Genomic DNA, 27532 nt, shown 5'->3' with positions numbered 1-27532 from the left:
ACCTTGTTTATATCGACTAAGCTCAGTCGGATTACATTGTCTTGCTGTGCAAACGGCAGACAATGCAGCCTCACGTCGTTGATCCGAAATCGATTTTACGCGATCTCGTTGCAGTGTAATTATAGGAATCGCCGAGTGCCGACTTCACGGCTGAACGGCGCGCGGTGATCGGAAACGCTCGCACGTCATCAACTGTAATATCAAATGTTACTAATCGCACGAACATCACGAGTCCTGCGTGATCACAGCCCCATCACGTAGCTGTGGATTCTTCCAGCGACTCTCGCGCTCGATTTCTTCCCCGGGAGAACTTTGCTTTACGCATGTTTTATTTACCGACTGCTATTTTTACCTTTCTTTATTTTCGATGATATTTCGGTAAGGGAGCTTCGAGATAAAGATTCAACGCATATTTGCGATTGAACATGGAACGAGCTCTCTGTATTTTTCATTCCCGAGAAACGAGGTTCTCTTTCACAAAAATTCACTCTCGTCGCTCTTGCAATCACAGGGCGACCTACATTTTAATATTTGCTTTAAGGAGATGCTGCATTTTGAATAAATAATAGAAACGAAACTTCCAAATATTACAAAATATTATTCTTTTTATTGCGTGTGCCAAAAGTCCGTTGTTGTTAGCGCACCGCGAGCGTGCGTCGAATAATGGTAATTGGTATTTTATTCGCGAGGCTATATATGTATGTTATGCTACATAAGTACTTTATCGTACCGTTCTGGCCGGCCAGATTCGCAAGTTCACGTTTGATAGCAGCAATATGGATATTGATTCGCTATTTTATTACTACTAACTCGATAAGAGCGCAAAGTCGGTCGGGAATCGCGACGAAAAAGGCGACACGACGAGTGCGAGCGTGCGTACATTCGGATTAGCTTTTTCCCGCGTCGAGTGTGCGGCACACGGAAACAAGGAAGCTAGTAGAGATTGAGTTAAATTACGTTGGAATTAGGTAAACTCTCCTTGGGGGGTCTCTACCGAGAAACGGACGATAGGTACACAGCGTGAAACTGGCTTTGACCGTGTTTGCGGGATTCGGTAAATAAACGACGGATGCTCAAACGAAACGTAAAGTACGTACATCGTCCGGTCGAGCGTCAAAGTACGCTCGTACAAACGACGATCATAAATTATGAAACCATTGTGTATACTCGCTATCGTTGATTGGCTAATCTGTACTTCAGCGATTATAATGCTCTAAAGCGAAACGTTTCTCTCTCTCTCTCTCTCTCTCCTCCTGTTTCTGGCATATTATGCGTGAGTCAACAAATAAGCATGGCTATTACTTCAATTTCATTAAACTATTTCCACATCAACTGGGCGATAAATGTTAAATCAGCTGGGCGTCAATATTATTTTCGACAAATCAGATACATGAGAATGTAAAGATCGAGAGATTCTCGAGACGCGGGTCTGCTATCTTCATAAAATCCTATTTTCGCGTTCAAGATATTCTTCTTCCTTCAAGATATTATTCTTACTTCAAGATATCACACGGAAAGAAACAATAATACGTATGTCCGCCTTCTCATATTTCGTCATATTTCTTATATTTCCTCTTCTCGTACGTGTAATGTTACATATACTTTTCAATTACATGAAATCGTTATCTCTTTTCTCGATGGGGGAAATCGTGCAAATTCGTTTGTTTGTTCACAATGACAATTTCGATTTCGAGGATTCGCGATTGAAGAATTATGGAAATTCTCGTGTAAAACATCGATAACGCGCAATTGTTCAGCTCCGAGCTGGACTTTAAGCGCGATTCGCCGGAACTCTTAACCGGAATGCTATTTACGGGGCGGGGAGCTTGCGAAACCCTTTGACGTATTAAACATTAAAGGCAAATTCCTATTTAATTTTAATATCAGATCATTCGGCATTGCCCGCTTAACACGTTCACGCCGGGGTCGATTTTCATGTTTTTCGCTGTGAGGCGGCGCTCGAATTCATGCTGCGCTTCATCTGGCGGCGCCATTCAAATTTCAATTATTTAAATTTTCAACTATACGGCAATTTTTTCCAGTTACTAAACGAACTATATTTTTGATGGTGAGCGATGTCTAAACGAATGTTCAAGCGTGACCCACCGGTGATGCACGCCGCCCGATGGCTCAGTATCGTGTGACCCACCGGTGATGCACGCCGCCAGATGGGACAGTCGAGCGTGACCCACCGGTGATGCACCCCGTCGTGAACGTGTTAAGCGGCTAAAGCGGATTCATTTTGTCCGCGCGCTCAAAGATTATAATTAATAATTATAAATTATAATAATAACGGAGCGCGTTCCGAGGAGCGCGCGTGCGGCGTACGCTGAACTGCCGTTTCGCCGGAATGAAACGCACGTCCGAGACCAAACGCGATCGCTGAAAAATGGCGGGAGCTAATTGGAAAGTACACGCGGCGATATACGTCGAGCGGATCAGCCTCGATTATTGCGACTCTCCGATAACAACTCGCGGCGAGTCTCTCGTCCGCGATCTGCTCTACTTACGAGCGCTGCCTTTACGAGAGGTGCCGAGGTATCGAGGTATTACCCGTTACGATCGTCAACTCAGCAGATCACATCGTCGTCATCGTACATAAAAGTCGAGCGGACCCGCTATAAACGCGCCAAAATCGCGCGTTTACGACCGCATCGATCTTCACCGCGCGCTCAAGAACAACCGAGAGGAGTCGCTCGGCTTTTTTCCGTTCCCTTTTTTTCTCTCTATCGGCGTACAGTGCAAACGATCCGGTCACAATTCCGCAGGTGCTCGCAGCGGAGTGCTCTTACTTTGAGAACTCGAGTAGGCCGGAGGCCCACACACCGGGAATCGTACACCGTCAATCCGTCACCCTCCGATAATCATCATCGATACGACGTCGATCGGAGACGTCGGAGGACGCGCTTCTGCTCCGTTTCCGAGCCAAGATACCGGTGTATTCTCGGGGTGAATTCGGATTTCTCGATGCTGCGCAAAAACCGCTCACGAAAAACCGACCCGCGTATTTATTCGGGAACAGAACGATCGGCATTCCCGGATCGGCGGGTCCCTTTCCGCGCGCGTTTCAAGAAATCCTCGGAAACTCGTCTCACCGAGCGATCGCACCAGTACCGATCTTCGACTTGTGCCCTTGAGCGACGAGCTCTCGCGTTTTCTCTTTCTTTTTTAATCTTTCTTCCTCTTTTCAAGACGACATCGTTGAAAAACGCTCTAACACACGACCGTATTCTCGCGCGCGTTCCGTCTCATTGAAGGAAACCATGAACGGAGCGAATCGTTTTAGGCCGTGAGAAAGTGATAGGACTCGACGTCGCGCCCGACGTCCGTCGTGCAGCACGGCTCGCCGTCTACTAACGCGCTCGACGCCAGGCGTCGCGACGCGTAGGGCGTACCTCGTCGGCGGCGCGCCTCTCCGCGCTCTCTCGCTGATGTGGCAATTGACAGCCGCGCGGTACTCGTAAAAACGCCGTGTTTTTTCACCCCGGAGTATCGACGCATCTGTCATAAATTATATCGCGACGGACTGTCGCAACCGCGGTACGTGCTCGCGGTACTTACGAGCCGTTGGACAAATGATTTCCGCCTACCTGCAAACTACGCCGGAACGGCCGCAATAACGGGACGAACGCGTGATGACGAGCGATCCATTGTACGCTATTGTCAGTGCCGGCCGCGATTTTGTCGAATTTTCGCCCCTTTATTCCGCCGTTGTCGCCGTCGTCACGACACGGGGGATTAATCAGCCGACAAGGCGGACGTCATCGACGCGACTTTGACGAATTTCCGCGGTTACGCGATTATTCTGCGCGTCGCATTACGTTATACACGTATACATCGGGGTCCTGAAATTCGACACGCGATCCTTACGGTGGTTCCGCGTCCATTTTTAGCCGTCTTCACGCCGTCAGCCCTTCCATATTTAATATGCGATGCAGTGATATAAATTATTTCCGTTAAAATGCAAATTACGGGCTATTTGTATAATCCCCGGGCGCGATTAACATTTTAGTTGCGCATAAATAATACGATCATAAATTATGCATCGCTAATAGCGTGTTTGTCGGGATTGATTAATATTGCCTTTTTCGACTTTCGAATTAATAAAGATGCTAAACCAGCGTGGAATGATCGGGTGGTTAATCGCCAGGTCGGGAAGCACTTAGCGGTTAGTAAACGGGGAAACGGGAGAATGATGCCCGTTGATCTTCATCAGCGGGCTTCATGTCGGCGATGTTGCACGCGTGCGATTCACGGAATCGCGTATCATTTCGGATACCCAACCCCGACGCGTTGATAACGAACGCCTTTTTCTCGATCTTAATTACGCCGCTGTTTGAAACTCGCTCTCGCGTCGTGAGGCTGGAGATACCGCGAATTTTACGAGCGATTGATAGAGGGATTTTCGCGACTTTTTGATTTCCAACGTTGCAGAGGCGTGCGAGGTTCGAGGTCACGTGTGGCGGATCGCGTGCCGAGCAATAATATCACTATTACCGCCGGGGAATATCACGTGTTGGCGGTAAATCGGGTTTTCGGAGTTTTCTGAACTCCTCTGCCCCTGGATATTTATTGATCCGTAAGGGCACATAAAGTGTTCCGCTTTCGGAGGTGTTCGGCGAATCGCGAGAAAGAAGCGTTTTTGCACATTAAACATTTCTTAGAAATTCTTTGACGAATCTAGGATCGGAACGTTCCCAATGCGCGAGAGAACCCGCCGGTAACAGTATCTGAAATTCAGTTTGATCGTCTGCGACCAATGGATGTTTAACGCGTTAATTAAATTTCGAATTATATCATCCGCCGTATATGGAGGGGAAAACAAGGTTCCGTTGTCTATCTGCGGAATGTAATTTGCGAGCAATCTTTATGTCGAATATTAAATAGTTCTGGCACTCGACGTTCCAGTAAGATATTTCCTTAGCAGTATTTTTTCGAGGTAAAAACTAACGTTGAATTCTTTCCCCCGGAGAATCCGAGGGAATTCGTTGCTTAATATTACCCTGTGTAACGAACGATACATTCGCCGCTGTGTTTATTGACATTTACTAAAAGTATACTAAAAATATATTTCGGTGATAAAAAGAATTCTTGAATACATAAGGAAATATTAATTATTAAATGAAGAAAAGGAATAATATTTATTAGATGCATTTATTAGCGTTTCTACATTAGGTATTGCATATTTACATATTTCGACCGTCGTTTGCACTCGCTACATTGTAGTTAAGGCTGTGAATATTTGCTACGTCGAGCGTTTTTTTAAATCACCAAGCAATATTCGACGAAAATGAAAACTATTATTTTTAATGAGCAAAAAATGCAGCAATTCGACGCTGAGCTTGCAACAGTTATTTTTACTCCTTATTGGCCGGAGTTAGCATAAAATGGTGTTATTTCAACGAGACGCTTCATGCTGCGTTAGTTACATTGAATACGAAAAATAAGAAAGGATCACCGTTACACGATGGGCAATAAACTTGGTCAAAAGTCATCGTGTAATCGAATGCAGCGATAGTACAGAGACGTCGTACGTTTGTGCATTCAGCGTAAATAGGACAAAAGTAGGTGAGGCATAAAACTGACAATATAGAACGCTCCTCCCGCTGCCGTATCGATAAAGAAGGAGAATTTGATTCGCGTGCTTTCCGTGTGTATGAATAAAACGATCCTTTATGAAATCTATGCCAATGAAAATCAAATATTCAAGCCTATATATTTTCTCATGCTGAAAATTCGATAGAAGTGAAAGATTTCAAGGCGTATAAATTGCTGATTCCAAAATTAATTAAAGAATTCGGAGAACGCGTCAAAGAGAGCGATGTATTTTCTGCTAATCCGAGATTTGCGCCAATTTCAAATTAGCACGCCGTATAATTATATTAATAACGCGTACGCAGACATCGTTCTTGCAGAATCGCACGATGACTTTGACAGGAACAGCGATGGACGTCGTATCGGAGTTTCGAGCATGTGTCGAACCGTTACTCGATTATTCAGGTATGAGACATAATATCTGTTCTCTAACGAGGCGTAGCTCCGACAATCAGCGAATTGTTGCAAATTACATAGTCATGCGAGACTTATCTTACTCTACTAGAATCAGATTTGCACCACGTAGGAAGATAATTTCGGATTTATTCACGCACGGAGATTTATTCGAGAAATGACGGGGCAAATTTCCAATTCCCAGATGAATGTTGAAATAAAAATTTGTCGAATGACTTTCTCTTAGATTGTTATAATCCCCCTTAGGGAAATATCTCTTTCATCGTGGGGCAAAATTTCACCTTCGCAACGTAATGTCGTCGAAAGTATGTAATCTGACTCAAATCTCTTGGATCTGTCATAATTACCATTAATCGGCGATTACCTACCGCCTAACGCGATTCTCGCGTTCTTCGCTCCTCGACGTGTGAAGTCGACTCACCTCCGTGAAACTCTTCTTCGATCGATCGTTGTTTTTCGTTTCACTTTGGATCGTAACGCGGAGTAGATAAACGAATTTAGCGCGAAGTTCTCGGCGACTCGATCGACAGTCTTTCGAAACTTCGACGCTTCTTCAAGCAGTGAATTATTACTGCCAATACGCCGAGCGCTTATTCTTCTATTAGATTTTATTGTCTCGCTATTTGCCGGCGTCACGCGAGAAGTTGACGTGGCTGTTAGGATTTTAATTAGAAATTTGCACGTGGGCAATCGGCGTTTCCATGCTTATCGCGGAATATTCCCGCGGTCGATGCCGCGGACGAGCGTTTCTTCCCGCTCGGAAAGTGGGCTACGTGCCACGATCATGCGAGTAACTCGCACAAGGACAAAGGTGACGGTTATCGATAGAACGTCAGTCGAGCCCCGATCGAGTTTCATTGCTGCAGTTCGCACCGCGATCTTGCAACTTAGAATTCATCGCGGCCTTTGGAAGAAATATTTTACCACTGACGCCTCGCTGCTGCGGAAACCGCGAAACTCCTGAATCGAAGGGGGCGAATGTATTTCCGGTCCGTTGCGTATCGCTGAATGCTTTGAGGGCCTTTTAAAGCATTCACAGGTTTGGAGATGGCTGTATTCGCAGATTTCAGCTTTTCCCTTTTTTCGTTCGGGAGATCTTTAATCAAGGACTTGAGGTGGTTGTATCGCAGAGTGCCGTATTTTCAGTGGCGCATCAAGAGGGTCACTCATAAATTTAATATTTATTAAGTAAAATTACGTTCCCATATATTTGTTTCACTGTCTAAATGATAAAATTTAATTTAAAAGTTAATTTGAAATGAAATTGAGATCTATCAGAGTGGGACAATAACTTTGTCTACCTGGAGTATTTTCGCTATTTTTAGGGATATGAAAATACTTTAATTACGAAAGTTATAGTATCAAGAAGGTCATTCTATGCTAGTAATATTTTTTCTGTGGATGGAGGCGTTTCGGAGATTTCAATATCACCTCCATTTCTTAAGTGGCGTGCTATACTTCTTTTATCGTTAATGCCCATATAATATAGAGAAACTTGCAGCAACATTGCAACATTGCAGAACATTTGCTGGTGCATCCATACAGAAGCTTGCAGTAATATTACTGCTGCGGATGTTCAGATGATTTCAACGACTTATAGTACCAGGTTCAGCATTAAATAAAAGATTAAAATAATACGTCGTAAGAAGTGCTCTAAGTCCGTTTGTATCGATGCAACATTGCAATCATAATTACATAATAAATTATATACATTATATATAAGTTTCAACGAATTTTTAAAAAAGTTATATTGGGCTACAACTATCTTAAAATATCTGTTCGATTGCTCGAGTCTTTCCCGTGGAATAAGAATAATTACTGCGCGGAAGAGGTGAAGAAACTTCAAAATTTAAAGTGGACAAATTAAAAATGTTTAGAAATTAAAAATTGTTAAAATCGATCCTCCGATAGAGTTCCGACATAGCGATGACGCGCGAAAACGCGCGATGATTATCATATCTTTCATTAAGCGACGAATAATTACGAATAATTACTAGCGACGTCTCCCGCGAGAAGCTCCGATTGAATATTCAGGATTTGCATGAAAAGCTTAATGAAAGCCCGTGGTTTTCTTGTCGGTGCCCCATCGTCGCATAATTAGAATCGAATGTGTCTTTCCATTCGCATTTTCTTCGCTTCTTCGTTCCCGCGACGCGTTAGGGAATTAAAACCGTTGCCTCCGTCTTTGAACGTCGTTTGTATTCTTTGCGACGGTGCGAAGTGATTCGTGATTTTCCCCCGGCAATTTCCAACGCTCAGTATTACAGCCGCATGAACAACACCGACGATTCATGGCCCAGGTGTTTCCAACTAATTACAGATTCCTGTTGCCGGTGCCTCCTCTATGCGCGGATTCAACGCGAAAATCCAGCATCTGCGCGTTGAAACTTGAACGCGGCGCATTAGGTGAACCGCTCCTTCCTCGTTCAAGTTTGCGTCTGAACACCACCAGATGTAGCGTAATAATCCAAATTAGATGATAAACGTCAACTAATCTACTCTCGGAAACAGCGATGCTGTTAAATGCCGTTTAACGGAACTTTCGATCCGCTGCCTGATCGCAACGTTGACTCGCGCGCGGCGCATATATTAGTCTACATAAATTTGTTTCCTTGAATTGCAGTAAGAAGAGCCCTCGGGTCTGGGTAGTTATTAAAAAACTACTTGGGGCTCGAGCATTTCCCCTTTCAAAACGACGACGGACCGATACACGCACGATATCGATGTTCTCGAAGTGCAAAACGGACAAAAATAACAGACGTACCGCCTGTAAATCGCTCTGCTCTTCTCGTTATCAAATTAATAGAAAAGGCAAGTGTGAATTCTTGCCGTCACGCATTTGATTCGATTACCGTGTAGGTATTTCCGCCTGTAACTTCGTATTCAGCGGAGTATGTTCCGGATTCGATAATATCGATCATCGATAGACGTGGTGCCGATAAAATCCGTGTATCGGTTACCTCCGCATGATTTTATTATCTGTTCTTCCGTTCTGCGATCGCCCGCTGCCGTGCTTTGATATAGTCGTAGATTATTATTTAATATATTACATATCGCACACATATAGATCTGTAATGCTTTTAACAGGAATGTGAGATTATTACTTTTTTGTTTCATCATCTATGGAACTTGCTGGCACAGATGTGCGTTGCGTTGCACCGTGAAGTTTCAACGCTCATTGACACGATGTTCCCGATGTCGAACGAAAGATTTTCCATGTACAATCGATGCCATTGTTATAAATGACGTTTCGAGTTTCCACTGCTCATCGATATGTATCGTATTACATATCGTACATATCGTAAAAAGCGCGATCGCTTTCCCCTTTCTCTCTTTCTCTCTCTCTTCCTATCTGTCTATCTATCTATCTCAAATGTTCAAAAGGCTTTTTAGATGTATAACTGCGGAACTCTGGAATAGTATCCCATATCAGATTAGGTCATCTGATTCTGTTTAAAATTTTAAGAATTTAATTTTCAGACTAGTATTTAACTATCAAATCGATAATACTTAATCTGTAATTTCTTGTATATATGTTTTCTGTTATTTACCTTAAGCTATATTTCTTTATTTCTGTTTTATCCTATATTTTAGACTTACTGCTTTATTTTTGATTAGTAGCTACCGCTTATGTACTTCTTTATAAATCTGTCTGTACGTTGTTTTTTCCCCTTATATATATATATATACATATTCTTTACCTATCTCTTCTTTTTTTCCTGTTTTTGATCAATTTTACATGTATTTTGCATTTTTATGTAATTTTTGTCCCTATTATTCTACTAATGTTTAAGGAGACATGTCGTGAGGTGTCAATAAACAACACTGTTTCTCTCGCTTTTTTCTCGGTTGTTCAGACGTACGGGATGCAACGACGAGGATAATATACTTTGTGATACACTTTTAAAACGCGACCCTTTAGATGAAGATGAAAAGCGTTGTGTCGGACTTTCGTAAATCTTCCGCACCGTTCTGTGAAGGCGTTATCGTGTGCTCGCGCAAAAAAGCTCCACTATTCTCTGCCTTGCGGGACACTTTTATCGGTGTGCACGTCCGCTTTTGAGCTCTGGTCTTCCTGCGATAATAACTTTACGAGTATTTCAAACTGCGAGCAATAATCGCGCGAAAAACCCCGTCGCATCGCGCCAGTCGCGACAGACTCGTTAAATTTTTTGTCAATCCGCAGTTTATTTAATACATTCCCGAGCGCTTGTAAATGAAAGAGATAAAGAGAGAGAAAGAGGACCCTTTCGATTCTTCGGCCAAGCTGTGCCGCGCGATGGAATTTTGTGCTGCATGAAACCAATTAATTTTTTCATCGCGTGCGGGCGCGCTCGCGCGAAATGTAATACGCTTAAATCGCTCTTTCGATTTTAATCGCCCACTTTTTCTGTTTCCATACCTCCGCTGGGACTAACGAACTGGTGTCCCGCAGGTATGAGCAAATCCTGCGGAATGTCAGGGATTTATTTTCGCGATTAATTGAGTTTCATCAGCGCAATCAACGTCCTGAAATTGCCTTTCGATGATGCAGCGCGCTTCCTGCCGACGTAATAGTGCGTGAAATAGTTCTTTGTCGTTTGTGTGACATACATGAATACTCAACGCGGATAACCCGATGAAATTAGCTCGTATCATGTGGATACCCGCTGTAAATGTTACCGAAATTTTTGTCATCGAGAATGATATTATCGTCAGGCTTTGACGCGGAACGGATTATTCCAACGTGCGCGCAATCGATTTAAATCTCTCTCTCTCTCTCTCTCTCTCTCTCTCTCTCTCTCTCTCCTGGCAATAATGCATTTTATAAGACGAAGTGTCTGAATATCGTTTGACATACGAGGATGACGCGTACCGATTTCTAATATTTAACAAACCATATGTGGGCACGCGCGCGTGCATCTCTACGCTGTTGAAGCTCTCATTCGCGGTCTTCGAGTTCCGGAGCCGGTAAAAGCCGTTATCAGCCCCGTAGGCTGCAATTAATATACAATGGAGATCGCGCGTATCTCTTGAGGATTACAAATATCGATAAAAAGTTAACCAGAGCGAGCGCGAATCGAGCGGAATTTCACGGTCTTCGCGTCGTTCCGCAGTTTTTTTTTATCCCAGACGCTCCTCCAGTGGCCGATTTGTTTCACTTACGGCTTTGCGACCTTAAAGGGATGCCACATTTAAAAACTTGACTGACAGATTACTGATTTCTTCCTGGAAAGTTTACGTCTTATTAGTTGCACAGAATTATAAACGCTTTTATACAGGGGAAGTATGCGCAAAAATGAGCTGAAAAGTTGCTCGGTATATGGCGAAAATGATTAAAAGTTTCAAAGTAACATCTCTAGCTGTCAGCTTAAATACTTACCTGATACGGAAAGCCCGTAGCTTGTACGAACGTGTTAATGTTCCAACCAGGAAAGTTTCAAGGAATATTTTTATATCTTTTCAGTGAAGTTTTAAACTTAAAAAAATATAAAAAATCTGTAAAAAAATTTATATACATCTTTGTTAGATTTTCTGTTAGATATGGTAAAACAGAGTAGCGCATATTCATCGCATTTACACTTACATTGTACTTATATACGTAAGATCTTTACGGAGAAAAATAATAAATAATTCTGCTGTTATAGGGAAACTATCTGCTACCACATATTCGTTGCAGCGGCAATAAAATTTAATTATTGGGAAGTTCTTTCCGTTTTCTCCACTGAACGACTTAATGTAGAATTAAGTCTTCCACCAGGAGGTTAAAATTCACTTTGTAGCATCAAAGGAGCTTTATTCGTTTTCCTTTGATGCTACAAGTAGGAAGTTATTTCCGTTTTCTTCGCTTGAAAACTTAATGTAGAATTAAATCGATTTAATGTAGGATTACAATTTCGACTCAACTCGGGCTCAAGTTTGTCTTCAACTTTAGCATCCCCTCAATGGGAGGCATTAAGATCTACGATGTTTTGTCACTCGCTGCGCTTTCGTCGTCATTCACGATCGTGCTTTGCATTTCGCGCCGAGTAGATTCAACGTGGAGCGATGATGTATCTTAATTTCTGCCGACGGCGGCCTGAGTAGATCCAACGCAAAGTCATTTGTACGGCTTACGTGGAATGGCCCGACGCACGTTGTCACTTCAAACAATCCGCGTTGTTTCAAGCGAGCGTCCCTCCCGCAAGCGTTAATTCTTCCTCGAGGTAAATATCAGTCGGCAACGAACGTTACGGAGGGAGAGGGCGTTTAAAACGTTTTCGAGCGCTGTTGATTTTATCGCGTCTCCACGAGTGACAGGGTGAACATATAACACGCTCGCGTGCGAGAATTCGTATTTTTTTTTTTCTTCGTCATATCAGCCGGGCGCAATGCAAACACGATAATTTTGAATGTAAACCCGCGCGGCGTTGCGCACGCGCGTGCATTTTTCGCTTTTGTCACGGAATGGCTGTCGCTCGTTTAGTCGTCAGATGTCGGCTGTCGGCTTTGTCCTCTAATCTGGAAACTTCGTGGAATAAGTTTCCCGAAATCAGAATTCTCATTTCGCTCCGTTATCCGTCAATCTCGAATGCGCGATTCGCGTAATTCGTGCTGGTTCTTTTTCTTCCCTTTCATTTATCGCGATCAGTGCTGCCAATTTAGCTTATTTTCCATCATTTCTAGCTTATTTGAAGATATCAACTCGAATGCAAAAATTATATTTTAGCTGATTTTCGCTTTAGCGCATTTCCCGGATTATTTAAAAATTGAAACGGCGGATTTTCTTTTCTGAAATAAGCTGACTTTTTTTTCTAAGTTACATTTCAATTAGACCTCATTATAGGTGGTGTTCATAGATCTTGTAAACAATGCAGTGTCCAATAAACTTTTCGCTCTTACGGAAAAACGACAAGATACGTGATGTTTCCTAATTCAGGCATTTACTTCATATTCGCAGAATAATAGCAATTATATCTGCAAAACTATATATCTTTTTTCCTTGTGCACTCCTACATAGAAATGTACATATATTTACACTACTTTTGACTTATTATGGCTTAACTTATCATGACTTACTGGCTTATTTTAAAGAAGCGTATGACGGATTTTCAAATTTCGAGTTGACAACACCGATCTCGATCGCTCGACGGGAAAGTGCCGACACGCCGATCGTGGATCGACTTACCGATGTTATCTAGGGTGTAGCTCCTGTTAGTGAGTAATAAACATTCTCTCTTTATGCTTGCGTCACGGTGAGGCTGTATTAATTGCAGCCCACCCCCTCTCATTTGTTCTTATTGCGAGTTATCACTATCGCGCAGCGGAGTCGCGTGTCTCGCGTAGTTCTCGTTGCAAGTAACGAGCGTAAATCGGCGTCATAAATCTACAAAGGCGAGGCGCTAAAATCGCAACAATAAAACCACTTCGTCCGGTCGTTATAAATCACGCGCGTCGTCTGGTAGCGGTCTCCTTAATTCCTGACGTTTTAGCGAATGTTACCTTTTCGTAGCGTTATTAATAGGTCCCGACCCGTGGGCTCTTCCCAGTTCGATTCGCAGATTATCGTTTAATCATGTCACGCTACCACACCACATGCCACGCGAATCGATACAAAGTCCTCGATAGAGATCAATTAGCTATAGTTATGCAAGAAGGAGCCAACCTACGGAATTATGATTTTTGAGATTTTGTTATCAATGGGTAATCCATACGTCTTTCTGCATAAAGCGAAAAGGTTCAAGTCTTATGGGAAAATAACCTAAAATTAAGTTTTTATTTTCCACTAGTTGTGCCATTTTTTACTAGCTAATAGTTTTTTCAAGGAGTTAAGCTCGTTAATGAATATTCTTAAAGAAAAAAAATCGACCGTGTTTGACTTTTTGAACGATTGCGAAGACTATTTATACTTTTTAAATCGTATATCAAATTTTCATTTTTCTCGAAACATATTCCGTGAGGGTTATATTTTTCTTGCATAACTATGGCCAATTATGATCTCGCAACATCGGCAGCAATAATCCTCTTTAACATTGACGTTCCTCGTTTTTTTCTTCTCCGTCCTCGTCTGACTGAAACGTTATCATTTTTTTTCACGAAGCTTCAAATTATCAATGTTTATACTATTCGATTTGACCGGTGCATACATCGATATTAATAGAGAATATGGTTTTACGCGATAACACGATGACGCGATTCGCACGTAGCTATCTCCAACTCGCCGCGTTACCATCTATGTCTGCGAAAGGGCATTAAAATATTTGAGTATTCTCGACTTACTCGCGTATTATATCAATTATAATTTTCGTTTGTGCGGATCACCGTTGTCAGAGAGCGGCATGTGTTACGAAGAGAGCAAAGAAACGGTTAATCCGAGCTGTTCGACCCGCTTTCCGTCACGCTTTCCGCGTGACTCGCCTCCTGTGCTTTAAAGTGCTTTCGTAGCTGAACAAGTACCTTTGAATTTTCGGGCTCGCTTCTTTCAAGCAGAAACTGCGACGAGGGTATCTCTGTCAATTGTTGTACGCGCCCGTCGTTGCACGACTATAATCGGCATGAACTTACGCGTGTTCTCTCTCTCTCTCTCTCTGTTCCTTCCTATCTGCGGCTTTGAAACTTTCCGTCTGTAGAAACTTACGCAATCTGATTAACTCCGCGCTTTCCTGTACCGGAAGTCTGTACACTTCCCTACCTGCTTCTCCTTCCCTCCCTTCTCTCTCACTCTCTACGTTGTAGCAACTATATCCACGCGCTGTTTACTCAGTACCTTTACCATGTTTTGCACTTAGTGCGTTACCCGCCCGTGCTTTTAGTGCCTACTGAGGCAGCTGCTTGTCATCGAGTTCTATTAATTCTTAACGCGGCCGCCTGTTCCATTGTCGTCGATAAGTGGTGGATTTAAGTATAGGTCCGCGATTAGCGGGGCCAAGGTGGAGACGCTGAGAGAGTTACGTCGCTTAATTGAAAAAAAAAAACATATGTATACGGAATGGTCCAGTTTAAATGACACGTGAAATTTTTCGAAAACTAAGACTTTCATTAAAAAATGTTTCGTACAAAAGTTTTGTAGTTTCGAGGAGTACATAAGTTGGTGACTTTAATTTTGTCGAATAATCAATAATTCAAGATCATTTTAAGGCCAACTTAATTTTATTTAATGGTATCATATGGTTTTTTTTTTAACATAAATCAATTGCTCCGTTCATTCTACATATAAAAGTATCAGAGTAAGATCATCGAAAAGTGAATAATTTTCAAGATATTTTACTTTTTACTCTAATATTTTTCAGTACATGAGATATGAAATATCTCGTAAAATATTTACTGTTCGATACATTATCTTAATACTTTTCTTTTTGCAATAATATGAGACAAATCGATTATTGATATATATTGATATTAATCATTGCACATTAATACATTAATATATTGTACCTTGATTTTCGAGAAATTTCAATGCTTCATTTAAAGTGAGCCACCTAGTATATTGCAAACAAAAATTCCAAAGTTCCGAAATTAAAGGACAAAGTTTCCTCCCGCGATATAAACAAAAATCATAATTTTCTCTAACAAGATCGTCCGATATACCGCGATTTAATATAAATCCTCACCTATCGATTTCCCGTTAATCCTTCGGCGTGAAATTTGAATTCGCGTCGACGTCGGCTACCCGCACAATCGTTTTCGTCAATTCTGCAATTGCGTCTCTTCTGACAGATCGCATGCAATTTAGTTTGCACAACGAAAAGTTATCAACAATGCCGGCAGCTGATCGTCGATGAAACGATCAGCCATGATCGACTGACTATCGCCACGAGAGAGATTTGGGCTCTTCGAAGCCGTATCGCAAATCCGCTCAAATTAACTCGGTTGAACTGGCATACACGTCCCAGCTGACTCCTGAGTTTCTGATTCGAAACGGAGCTCGCAATTTCGACGGTGAAAGCTGTTTCCATATAGAAACCCTTTAATAAGAAGTCTGGACATGACGGTTTTTTCAAAATCACGCGAGAGAGAAACAGAAATATATTGTGTCTTTTTCTAACTTTGACGCGTCTTTAAGATTAGGACCCATTTCACGCTGCAAACGCTTTAGAACGCTTAACGAAAGAACATGATCGGTTTATACGGCGCTTCAGAGTGTTTGCAATGTGAAGTAGACCCTAGCCTGTAAAAAATGGATGGAGACGGTGCAGCTCCATTTTACAATAATTTTTCAGCCAAAAGTTACATAATGAAAGTGCCTAGTAGAAATATCAAACGTCATGCTTTATGGGCAAAATACTCGTCGGACGGATAAATTGAGCGCCAACGAACGATCCGTTTCTCTACGGGCTTAAGTAACATTTTTAGTACGCATTTGAACATGTAATGTAAGATATCTATTTGTTGATACTTTTAAAACGTTTATTTCTTTTAATTGTACTGTTTACATTTAAAAATCACACGAATATAGGAATTCGAATTTCTGCGAGAATTGGCAAAAATGGCGAACCAATTAAAAATGGTTGTTTCATATCCGGACTCTTTGAGTGTGTTCCGTTAGATATGTCGATATACTTTTTAGTTTCAAAGTTGCAGTACTGTAACCAACCTTGCTGTATTCCGTATGCTGGGTTCGGCAATGGCTGAGCTGATATCGTGATTGGTAGAGGCTCACAAGATAGATATAAATCGTATCGGCGAGACAGCGAGATTGGTTACAGCACATTACAAACTTTACAACCGAGAAAGACATTCTCGACACATCTAACGGAATACATTAGAGATCTCTCTATTTCCCTACGTTGGCTGTTTCGAGCGCGACGAGCGTCGCGTGGTGGACACGCCGCGGCCGCAAGCGCACCAACACCGTAATCTACGATTTTCCTTTTTTCCCCTAAGTTTCCAAGTTCGCACCGCGCTCGTCGGCGGTGTGCATATATTTATAGCGCACTTTCGGTAAATTCCCCCACTGGCTTCTCATTCTTTCGTAAGTTATGAACTTCGACTCTCTCTCTCTCTCGCGAATACCGCGAAGCGCGTTACAGAACGTCCGCGGGTAGAATAAAAAGGGCGGTGAATTTTTCACGACGAGCAAACACACCGAGTCACCCGCTTGTTTTTCGACCTTTCATGGTGAATACAAAACGCATGTTTTGCGTGAAAAAATTCCGACGATAATTTCTCTCTCGAGTTAATTCGTTAAATTTGCAGACCGGCCGGAAGGGGATCGGCTTCGAGCGGCGGATGTTCGCGACAGTATCCGCGCGCAGGGCGATACATTTGAGCAAACGTTGAATAAACAATCGGCCGGGATCGCCGGGATAATTCCCCCGTTATGCGCGTTATCACGCTCACCGTCTTCGCGATATTTAGGATGGATAAACAACGTTTCTCTCTTTTGCATGCGCGCGCGATAACTCCTCGCGGCCCTCGCCCGATCACAAGAATGACACTTTTACGTCCGAGAAGCTTTCTCTCACGGATGAGATAATCAGCAATACGTTTTCCTTAGCGTCGCGGAAATCAGTTTGGTAACACATCCGTATCATCGCAAACGACCGGCTATTCTCCGCGCCCACGCCCTGAGATGTTTCTCCATTTGTGCTGATTTCCGCGCCTTGGTCCCTGGCCATTTCTCCCATTACCTCACCGTCGTCTTCACGCTCGGTTTCTTGGTGTACGCTCTTTGTGCACGCCCCTTTACCTTCACCTTTCGTCCTTGGTTCTCGTTTCCTGAACTTCGAAGGGTGAGATAGCGAGGCTAGTTAATGGGGTACATACCGGTCCGGAAGGCCCGAGATATATACCCCACGGAGGTCAAAGGTTCACGAACCCCAAGAAGAGGATGAAACTGCCAGTTCCGATCTTTCCCCCCGCCGTCGGCGGGTCCCTCCGTTTTTTTCTTTCTACTTTCCTTTTCTACTTTCTTTTTTTCGGAAGGGACACGAGCACGATGCTTATCGCTCGCGCTTCTGCGGAATCATGCAAAAACTCGCTAAAGTTTCTCATGCGGTGGTCCCGTGAATATTTTAACGAATATTTTAAATGTTTATAAACGTTTGGAGTGTGCTTGAATTTGTTACGTGTGTATCTTGCGTAACTTTAAATTTATTTATCACTATCGATGTCGATAATGCATATGCCATGAAAAGCGAACGAGTAAAACCTTCCTTTCGTTTGTATTTTACATTTTATGTGTAATAATTATTTATTACATTACATTATAATATAATATCTGTTTTATTTTATATCACTCATTACATTACGTCCTTTCGATGAATCGTATTCGAGGAATACGATTTTACAGTAATTTATTTATCTGGAAAACGGCAATTACGCAACTGTTTTTGCCTTTCTCAAATACATTGATGCCCACGGCAAAGGGTTCGCTGGTAGTTTATGTTTCCATCCGCTGTAGATTTTGCTCCCGATATTTGAAGTTTATTTGTATCGGGGATATTTTTTTCTTAGAAATATGGAAGCATCTCTTTTTTTTATAGATTTAGTATAGAATGTCTTATCAGAACATCACTTGCCCGAAGGCGGCGGCAGCGTGATCAAATCGGTGAGTGTGGTGCGAAATGTATTTATTGGAATAACGACGAAGCCCGCGAGGATACTCAATTTACTCAAAGCAAACGAACAACAGGAGGGGAATACCCATCGCGCGAACAGGAATGAGAAGTTATCTTCCGTCACGTTCCGTGTATCTAATATTGAATTCAAGAAATTGAATTTATTTTCAAGAGCGCAATTTTTTCAAGTTGCTTTCGAAAAATAAAACTCTCGAGAGCTTTTTGCGGCGAGAAATCCTTGAATTTTCTGAACTCCCGACTCTTCAGTGTCAACCACTCGACAATTCACGTCTTTGTCGATTTGTCATTGCCAATTTTACCACTGCGAACCTCCACTACCAATTTTACCATTTGTAGCCTCCATCTCTTTCTCTTTTTTATAGCGCGCGATTAAATCCCCTATAAATAAACGGATATATATATATATATATATAATCGCACTATAACTTCCGTGCGTCCGCTCTTATAGGTCGTTATTTTGAATTTATTTTTTATGTTCAGAATCGTTCAATTTCTTAGTCTTTTTTAATAATAAATCTGATAAGAACAAGAAAAGGTAAAAGTAGCAATCGAAATAAAAATAAATTTAAATATAGAAACGAAAACAAAAATAACAATCTTGTAAATACTTGATTATTTATATGGGTATCCTTAATTATTTTCGCATTCCCGGAGATATCTCTCACCCTCATCGCACGCGCAAAATTGTATCTGGCGCGACAGCACGCATTCGAGACCGTGGACGCAGGTCTATCGACGAATTCAATCGAAATTTTCGTCGGCCACGTACGTCGTGTTGTGTCACGTCATGCTGGCAAGGGAGCTTTTCATGCGTTTTATACGATGCATTTCGCGCTTTGTTTCGGTTTTCCATCGGGCAATCCGTATGCGCCGCTCGCTTAATCCTCGCATCGAGCGCACTTAGCCTGTTAACGTGGCGTATAAAGCATAGCGCATTTCAAAGCACAATTTGTACGCACAGCCGCATACGTGTGCATCGCGCGTCGCGACAGCCGCAAATTGATATTAAATCCTTCCTTTCAATCTTTTTCGTGTCTATGGCGAACCACGACGAGATACACCGGCGATACACAATGGAGCTTGATTGGCCCCCGATACTTATACGCACGTGCGGATTTTCGCCGCTATCTGTACTCGTATCATCGCGTTCAAAGCGACGCGGCGCGGTCCGTATACCGTTTACCAAGAGACGTGTAATTTGTGATCATATAAAGATCCACCGATGGGTAGGAATTGAGATTAGCATTCGGAACGCGTTCCCGCGGCTATCCGTATGCGATCTCGGCGAATCCGCGAACTTTGAAGGGAGGCGAGCGATGGAGATCAGAGATCGAGGGAGCCGCCGGCGCTTCTTGTCAATGAGGAACAGCAATAACGGCGGGCCGATGTACGAACGAAATTCCGGTTATTTTTTGTGCGATTTGTCGTGTATTTGTTGAAGATTCTCTTTAACGCGCCTTTAACTCATCTTCGATACACAAAAGAATTCGTCATTATACGCATCTTATCGCAAAATCGCATAATCTTTTTTTCTCTAAAAAAATATAAATTACTGCTAATTCGAGATACTAATATAACATATTTGTTTATATTATGGAAAAAATATTATGGTAAAAATTATTATAGAAATTTGTAATGCTGGAATATATTGGAATTATTGGAATACATATGTATATGTATAAAATTTGTAAATACTGGAATATATAGGAATTATTATTGAAATTATTATGTATGTTGTAATCTTTGTCATGTATGTCATGTGTACATATCATTAAAGATTACTACACACATAATAATTTCGATAATAATTCTGGTATATTTCAGTATTACGAACTTTTGTAATAATTCTTACTACAATATTTTCTCCATGTATATATATTTTTATACTGAACAAATTTTTTCAAATGAGGAAATATACACATTTTTTTTAAATCATAATTTTTTATGTTTATTCTAATTAAATTAAAAAAATTTAGATTTAAATATGTTATCGGAACTTATCCGATATTATATTCTTATTAAATATTCTTTGTTTTTTTAGATATTTCTTTTTTCGTAGCATATGAATGATATAAATCACATATATACATATGCACTCCACTTTAGAATAATTTAGAGCAATTAATCAAACATGTAATTGTCCTAAAACTGTATCAAGATTTGTCATTGTATAATATATAAATAGTGATGTCCTTTTTTTATATTTCAGCTGATATATTTGATGAAGTGGGCGAGCAGATAAAAAAGCACAGTGGTGTTTTGCAGGCGAACTGCGTAGGCGGTGGAAGAATCGAGCACCATCCCGACGAGAAAATGATCAAAGTTTATGGATATTCGCAAGTAAGTTTCCGAATTAAATAGGATAACCAGTTTATCCGGTAATTTTCACATGTGGTTGAAGTTTGGAGCGATTCGGGGAAATTTTTTTTTCATATTTAACTTCAGTAAAAAAAACAAAATATGCAAAAAAGTACTAAAATTGTGCAAAATGTGTCAATATGAACGTAAATAAACGTAAATAAACAAGAAAAACGGAAAAGATTAGGCACGCGCGAACATTAACACAAATTCCGCTTTATAAATTTGCTTGTGTTTAATTTTTTAAAATTTCGATTCACCAAATATCGTGTATGTATTTTTATTCTTTTTATTATTCACGATTATCTTTATTATCCATGTATCCATCGCGCGCAGAAAAATATAATTCGTTCAATCAAACTTGCATTTACATCTTTCGAAAAAATAAAAATGACGATTAAACGACAGAAATATGAATCGCGGCGAAATTACTTAGCGTACGGTAAGCTTTCCAGACGAATATACGTGGCGATACGTACGATTAAACAGCATGTACATATTTTCGTCCATGCCACTGCGAGCTCGTCACGAAGCTTCGCTCGCACACGGCGTCACGTGTCAAACTTTAGCGGATTAAATTTGTTCGCCCGAGAATTTGTATCTCGCGTTGTAATTCAGTGAAGAGCCACGCACGTATCATCAGCGATATCGTAGTGTAAACTCGCGATATTTCCGTTTAATCCTTGCATTCCGAATTTTTCTTACTCCGTCACAGCGAGAGCTAAAACTGATGGAAACTCGAAATACCCGAAAGCTGAGTGCTGGGAGACGCTGTGAGTAAAGCGGAGTGTGTCTTTTTTTTTTTTAATTTAAGCCCGGGACTTTTCCAAAAATGCGATTCCGAGCAGCGTCCCGAGCTGAAATTCGTCGAACTGATGCAACGTTTCTAAAATAATCGGCGCATTAACATCGTTGAAGCGTACATTTTATATTCAGCGCGGTGGAAAAAAGACTCACCACGCTTTATACCGCGATTTCGGTGAAATTCTTTCGAGCATATAAATACCATAAACCTCGAGGCCGGTCGATCGACCTCCATCTCCACGTGTAAAATTGCAATTGCATTCACGTAAACTCGGAAATGTTCTTCAGCGGCATCGCCGTTGGATTTTATTGGGTCGTACCGCGCGCGTCGCATTTACGATAGTATTTCGCGCAAAGTAGTTGCAAATCAATTATTGCGGGCGTGCTGCGAGAACTCGGACGGAAACGCGTATGAGAGTGCGAGTTTTTTTTCTCACGCGATACCATTTGATATTACGATGTTTCACTTACGAATTCCTCCGCCGACTTGCACGACTTAATCGAGTAATTGCCACAACGTGAAGTTCCACGAGATCAATGAAAAATTTAAGTGAAAAAATGAAATAAGCTTTTTTGTATCGTAGCTCTTCGGATAATCCAATCACAAAGAAATTTCCCAAGCTAATGAGAGCCATGCGGAATGATTGTTGCGCGAGTAACTAATTCTGCGAGAGAGGATAATAATGTCTCTCGATCAAGCGTTAAAAACTGAAGAATGAAATTAAAGAAAAATATATGAAACTCCGTTCAAACGTTCGCTGCGCGCAGTTGGAAGCAAAGGACTTTTCCGCGGGCTGATCTCGATAAAGAAATTTTATGTCGGAACTACATCTGTCTATGTCGAAGTTGCGCGCAAGAACACGAAAGCCGAAAAGCAGGGAGTTGAATATTCGCGCTATTTCAGAGGGAATTTTCCAGTAGCCGCGCGAGAACGTGTAGCGTCATAAGGAATAAACGAGAGATCGACGTAGTTCGAAGCGCAGGCAGAGCACCTCGAATCGTTCATATTCCGGGAAGTTCAACTTGAAATTCGGCGATCCGCCCCATCGGGACGCGGATAATCCTCGGCGATAATCGTGAAGCGCCACACGGCCGAAATCGGCGAGATAATGCTTACGAAAAACAAGACGACGAATTTGATCCGAAATTATAATAAAAAATTTCAGATCTCGAGCCGTTCCGGCGAGAGCGCGAGGAAGTACCGATGGGGTTTTAAAGCCAGAATTGCCCGGGGTAAAAGCAATTTTGCCATCACCCCCTCGATGCTTCTGTGTTTTCTGTATATTGTCGATCACAAGCACGACGGGCGTACGTACACATATACACGCGTACACATATATTTTATTCGGCACATTTTCTCAAAGGTTATTTCGGATCCCACAGGGACGACAATTCTCCGGCGCGACGTCGTAAAACTTAAATGAAAAGTGCGTCGGTATTATAATGCCGGCTAGGATCGCTAGCACGGAAGATACGTGTCTGTTGTCTTATCAACGCTCTCCGTCACCCCGCTGAAGGGACGTCTCGTCTTCTCTGCCGTGAAAATATTTGAGAAAGCGACATGTATATTGGGACATATTACGTATAATTGTTTTATCAACGCCCTTGGCACATTGCCGGTCGCGTGATGTGTCTCTTTTTCTCTGGCGTGAAAATATTTAAAGAAGATGGGAATGAAAATTGAATTGCTCGTGAAAATATTTGGAAAAGCGACATGCATTTTGGGACATTTTGTACACTGAGAGAAAAAAATATCTAAAATTTACAAAATATTTATTCAACTGGTACTGATAATATGTTGATTTAAAGGAGTATTCAGAAATTTGGGTTTTTTTTGGTTTTTACATATTTCGATAGTCTGAAGCCTTAAGAATGCATTTCTGAAGTTTTACGTGGAAATGCGAAGAATTGTCGGAATTATAAGCCGCGGATTGAAACAACTTTAAACCAATATAATCGCTCTCCTTCTCTCGACAAAAAAGTGTAAAACGTATTTCAATTGATTCGCGAGAATTTATTTTCTCACAATTTTTTGGAACGATGTCCGATGTCGAAGGCTATTCTCAAAATAATAATTAGAGTTTTAATTACTTTGCGGTTCTATTTACTTGCAGACATCAGTATTAAAAATTATTCAATTTCTCCTGCGAAGGAAAATATTTACTTTTAGGTTATATAATAGTTTTGGAGATATTGATTTAAAATTTGTGGTCACTGTTGTAAAATTCAAAATGACGGATTTAAAAATAGTAAATCCCGAAATATACTTATTTGCTTATTTCTGAAATTCAGTTTCTGTAAGTTTTTAAGAATATCCTGATAGAAATATGTTTCCATTTTAAATTACGGTAATATGATAATTATAATATTTTTCTAATAATGCGTAATTGTTAAATTTTGTAAAACTGTCGCAGTCATTTTGAATTTTATAACAACGGTCACAGATTTGAAATCACACACAGATCATTATCCTCAAAAACTTCCAAAATGTTATTCTTACTTAATATACATAACTAGAGATTATTTTCTGTGGGTTTCAAAAAATAATTTTTTTATATTGTTTTCATTATAGATGAGTACAACTTTACAAAAAGTAACGTTTATAATGATTAATTACTGAACTGTATAGGTCTTTAGCTTTAATTTCTTCTTTAGTTTATGTTAATATGATGTCTGGTCATTAAGTTATGAAGAAAATTGTTACCCCCAGTCCGACTCGGGATTAACCATTTAGGTATGGTTCGCTTATTACCTCGAGCCTGACACGGGTTAAGCGCAAAGCTTAATGTTACAATGTGGCATTTTGTCCTGAAGCATATGTTTTCAGCGTCGAAAATAATTGAAATTGCTGCTTTCTTAGCAATTTGTATAACGAAAGTTATATATCATTACTAAAGATTATGAAGGTTCTGGTGGTAAAGCTCCTCGGACCTCAGACGAAATTTTTCACAACTACGCGCGATATCCAACAGTTGAGAGCTGCTGAGCGTCGATTCTCTTTCGAGTCTCTCGAGAGGCGAAAATGGCTCTCGGAAAGATGAAAAGCTAGCTGAATAGGAATTATTTGAAAAAAATAGAAAGTTTACTTCATGATCTCGGGATAGCTGATTAAATATAAGTAGTCAAAATCTATGTTTAAACAGAAATTAAAACTTTCAACAATGTTTTTCCTGCGAAACGCTATTTTTCAAACTGATAGAAGTGATAGCGCAAAAACTATTAAAAAATATTGCTTTCGAATTTGACATGCTTGTAAAAGACATGTCTTTCCATAAAGCGGACTATAATGATAGCGATATCTGTAATAATTATTTTGTTATTACATAATAAATATCGCAATTTTGGCTAAAAACCGAAGTTTTATCTTTAAAAAGCCATCATTTTGTCAATGTTTGTGTTAGAGCATTGATTGATTGTAGTACATTTTAGGAATATATTTATATTGATTGGGAAAATTGTTTATTCATATGTTTCCGCAGTGGTTCTCAATCACATCCGTGAGGTGAAGATATTTTTATTGACAATTTACTTTGTCATAGTCATCCACAATGGTTTCCATAATTAATATTGGATATTACACAGCACCGTTATAAAGTACAAATGTTAATAACCATTTCTAAAAAAAAGTTCATCTCGATAGCTTTAATAGTTTTCCTACAGCACCTTTTTGAATAAATGCCGCACTAGTGGCCCAACGAGAATACTCCCTTAAATCTAAGTTTTTTTATTTAAACAGAATAAACAACTGCTTTCATGAAAAGCTACAGTTTTGAGAAAACCGTATATTTTCTCATTTGAGAAAAGTTTTTTTCTTGACGTGAAAATAGATATATTAATGTAAATAAATATGTTATTGGTACTCATCAAATCAATATTTTTCTTTTAGATATTTTTTCTCTCAGTTTATAATTGATATCGGAATTTGTGTCGTAAAAAATCTGATCTAATGTTCCGATTGTATCTAATGTTAGGAGATGAGGTATGGTTTTTTAACAACAATTGCGAATTTACGGTGCATTATCTAATTTTTTTTTTATTGAGTACGTTTGTATTGTTTGGTTGTCTTCTACTTCGGGAAAACGCTTTTGTTCGTCTAAGGATCTCATTTGTCGCCACTTCAGGCTTTTCGTTGTCTTCGAAATAATGTGCACGATCCGACTCGTCGCTGGAATTTTATCCGAAATCTTTGTTTCCGTTCTCTTTATTTCCCCTCTCTCTTCTTTTTTCTGCTCTTTCTCGTTTTTGCACGTTGCTGCAGCCAACTCAACAGCCGTGGATTTCGAGCGCATTTCACGTAAAAGCTTCAAGACTGGAAATAACGCGAAATCTATTCTCGTAACGTGGCGATCACCGATGTCAGGTAGTTCTCCGTTTGCTGTTGGCAAATCCTCAACCGAGTGTAACGAAGTCGTCCAATTGCGTGAAAATCGCGCAACAAGTTGATGTTTCACGTTAATTTCAAAAAGAGGACGTTAATTATCTTCTTGTTACAGGGTTACGGAAAAGCTGATCATCAAATATCGGTTGAGTTGCTGAAGAAAAAATATCCCAGCTACAACGTCACGTGGTCGGACGAAGGTTATTAACGAGATAATAACAATGATGTATCTTGTGGTTGTTTTTTTTTTAATTTATTAAACATATATACCAACTCGCATATGAAAATCCTGCTTTGTACACTGATTAATAAAAATACAAGCGCGTCTCGGAGTGAAAATAAAAGCGTTTTAATCTGCTACATGTCTTGTAGAATAATTTGTTTAAGAGTATGAATAAAGGAGGGGGAATGTTGAAATAAATGAAGTATCGGGTTTTCATTTAATCTCGTGCACGCGCGAACTTCTTCCTTCTTCCTTCATGATTGAAGTTTTCTTACTATTGCGCATAAATTATCCAGCATGCGGCATAATTTAACAGGATATTTTTATTACTCGATCAATACCACATGCATATTCGTATGAGAGAATAAAATGCGCACGATTCAACATTATCATCATTTGTTGGTCGATAATCTCGTGTTAGCAACTATTGATAAGGGCGCGCTGATAAGAAAGTAAACCACATTTCAGCTCGTAGATAACGAACTGAATACTCAAAGTATTGGCAGTGGCTTATTATGTATTATCAACAGCAAGTTTGGCAAATTGCTGGTACCACGTTAGATTTAGATTTTATGAATTCGTGTTACTGCTAGTTGGGAGTGGACGACGTTTAAGAAAGAATAAAAAGGACGAAGATAATAAAATTTAATGACAGGATAAAATATTCATCCGATCCATTATTGAGTCGTAATATTTGAAAATAAAGATCTTTCCGACTTGTCGTTAAGTCTTATCACTTGATAATAAATAAGTTATTATTCTATCATGAAAAGTAGATAAAATTCAACGGGCTATAACTTCCGAAAGAATAATGATAATGAGATGATTTAAGAAGCATTTTACAATTTGAAAGTTTCTAGTTCCTAAATATAATGTCTGAGTTAAAGTTTAACTTAATTATTTATGAGTTAAAGTTTTACTGAACTTATAGTTATGAAATTATAGCCTCTATTTAATTTTGCTTATGTTTCAATATAATATAATGCTTCTGATCAATTTTTGAGTCATATTACTTACAAGATAGAAGAGACGGCTGATCCACTTTTGAATCATAGCACGATTTCAAATCCTTATGTAGCACCATGTAGAATATAATTGGCGCGATCGCAGATCAAAATGAATCGAGACAAACGGAGAAGCGATTCCTTGTCCATCGAATGCGGAGGGCAGTACTTACTGGGAAACGAAAATATCAAGACTATCTTTTACGAACGACGTTAA

The 27532-nt window shown here is 40.4% G+C and overlaps 2 protein-coding genes across 5 annotated transcripts in view; one reads left to right on the top strand and one right to left on the bottom strand.

Annotated features, from left to right (window-relative positions):
* The window catches only part of LOC106745496 (arrestin homolog), a 54818-nt gene extending 51483 nt beyond the window's left edge, over positions 1 to 3335 (bottom strand). For 2 of the 4 annotated variants that reach the window (XM_014621157.1, XM_014621158.1), the window contains exon 1: positions 2793 to 3335. The gene's annotated coding sequence lies outside the window, so the exon portion shown is untranslated. The remainder of the gene's footprint in view (positions 1 to 2792) is intronic. The other 2 variants (XM_014621159.1, XM_014621160.1) reach the window with 1 other exon arrangement.
* Positions 1 to 26448, top strand: part of LOC106745497 (14 kDa phosphohistidine phosphatase-like) — a 78854-nt gene extending 52406 nt beyond the window's left edge. Inside the window, exons 3-4 of the mRNA XM_014621161.1 lie at positions 20758 to 20888; positions 26204 to 26448. Coding sequence (XP_014476647.1) covers positions 20758 to 20888; positions 26204 to 26296 — 224 coding nt within the window. The 3' untranslated portion in view covers positions 26297 to 26448. The remainder of the gene's footprint in view (positions 1 to 20757; positions 20889 to 26203) is intronic.
* Positions 26449 to 27532: the final 1084 nt, after the last annotated feature.

The sequence above is a fragment of the Dinoponera quadriceps genome, unplaced genomic scaffold (assembly GCF_001313825.1).
Source record: "Dinoponera quadriceps isolate SergipeBrazil2010 unplaced genomic scaffold, ASM131382v1 scaffold1769, whole genome shotgun sequence".
In the NCBI taxonomy this organism is placed as follows: domain Eukaryota; kingdom Metazoa; phylum Arthropoda; class Insecta; order Hymenoptera; family Formicidae; genus Dinoponera; species Dinoponera quadriceps.
This window is presented reverse-complemented; position numbering and strand designations above follow the sequence as displayed.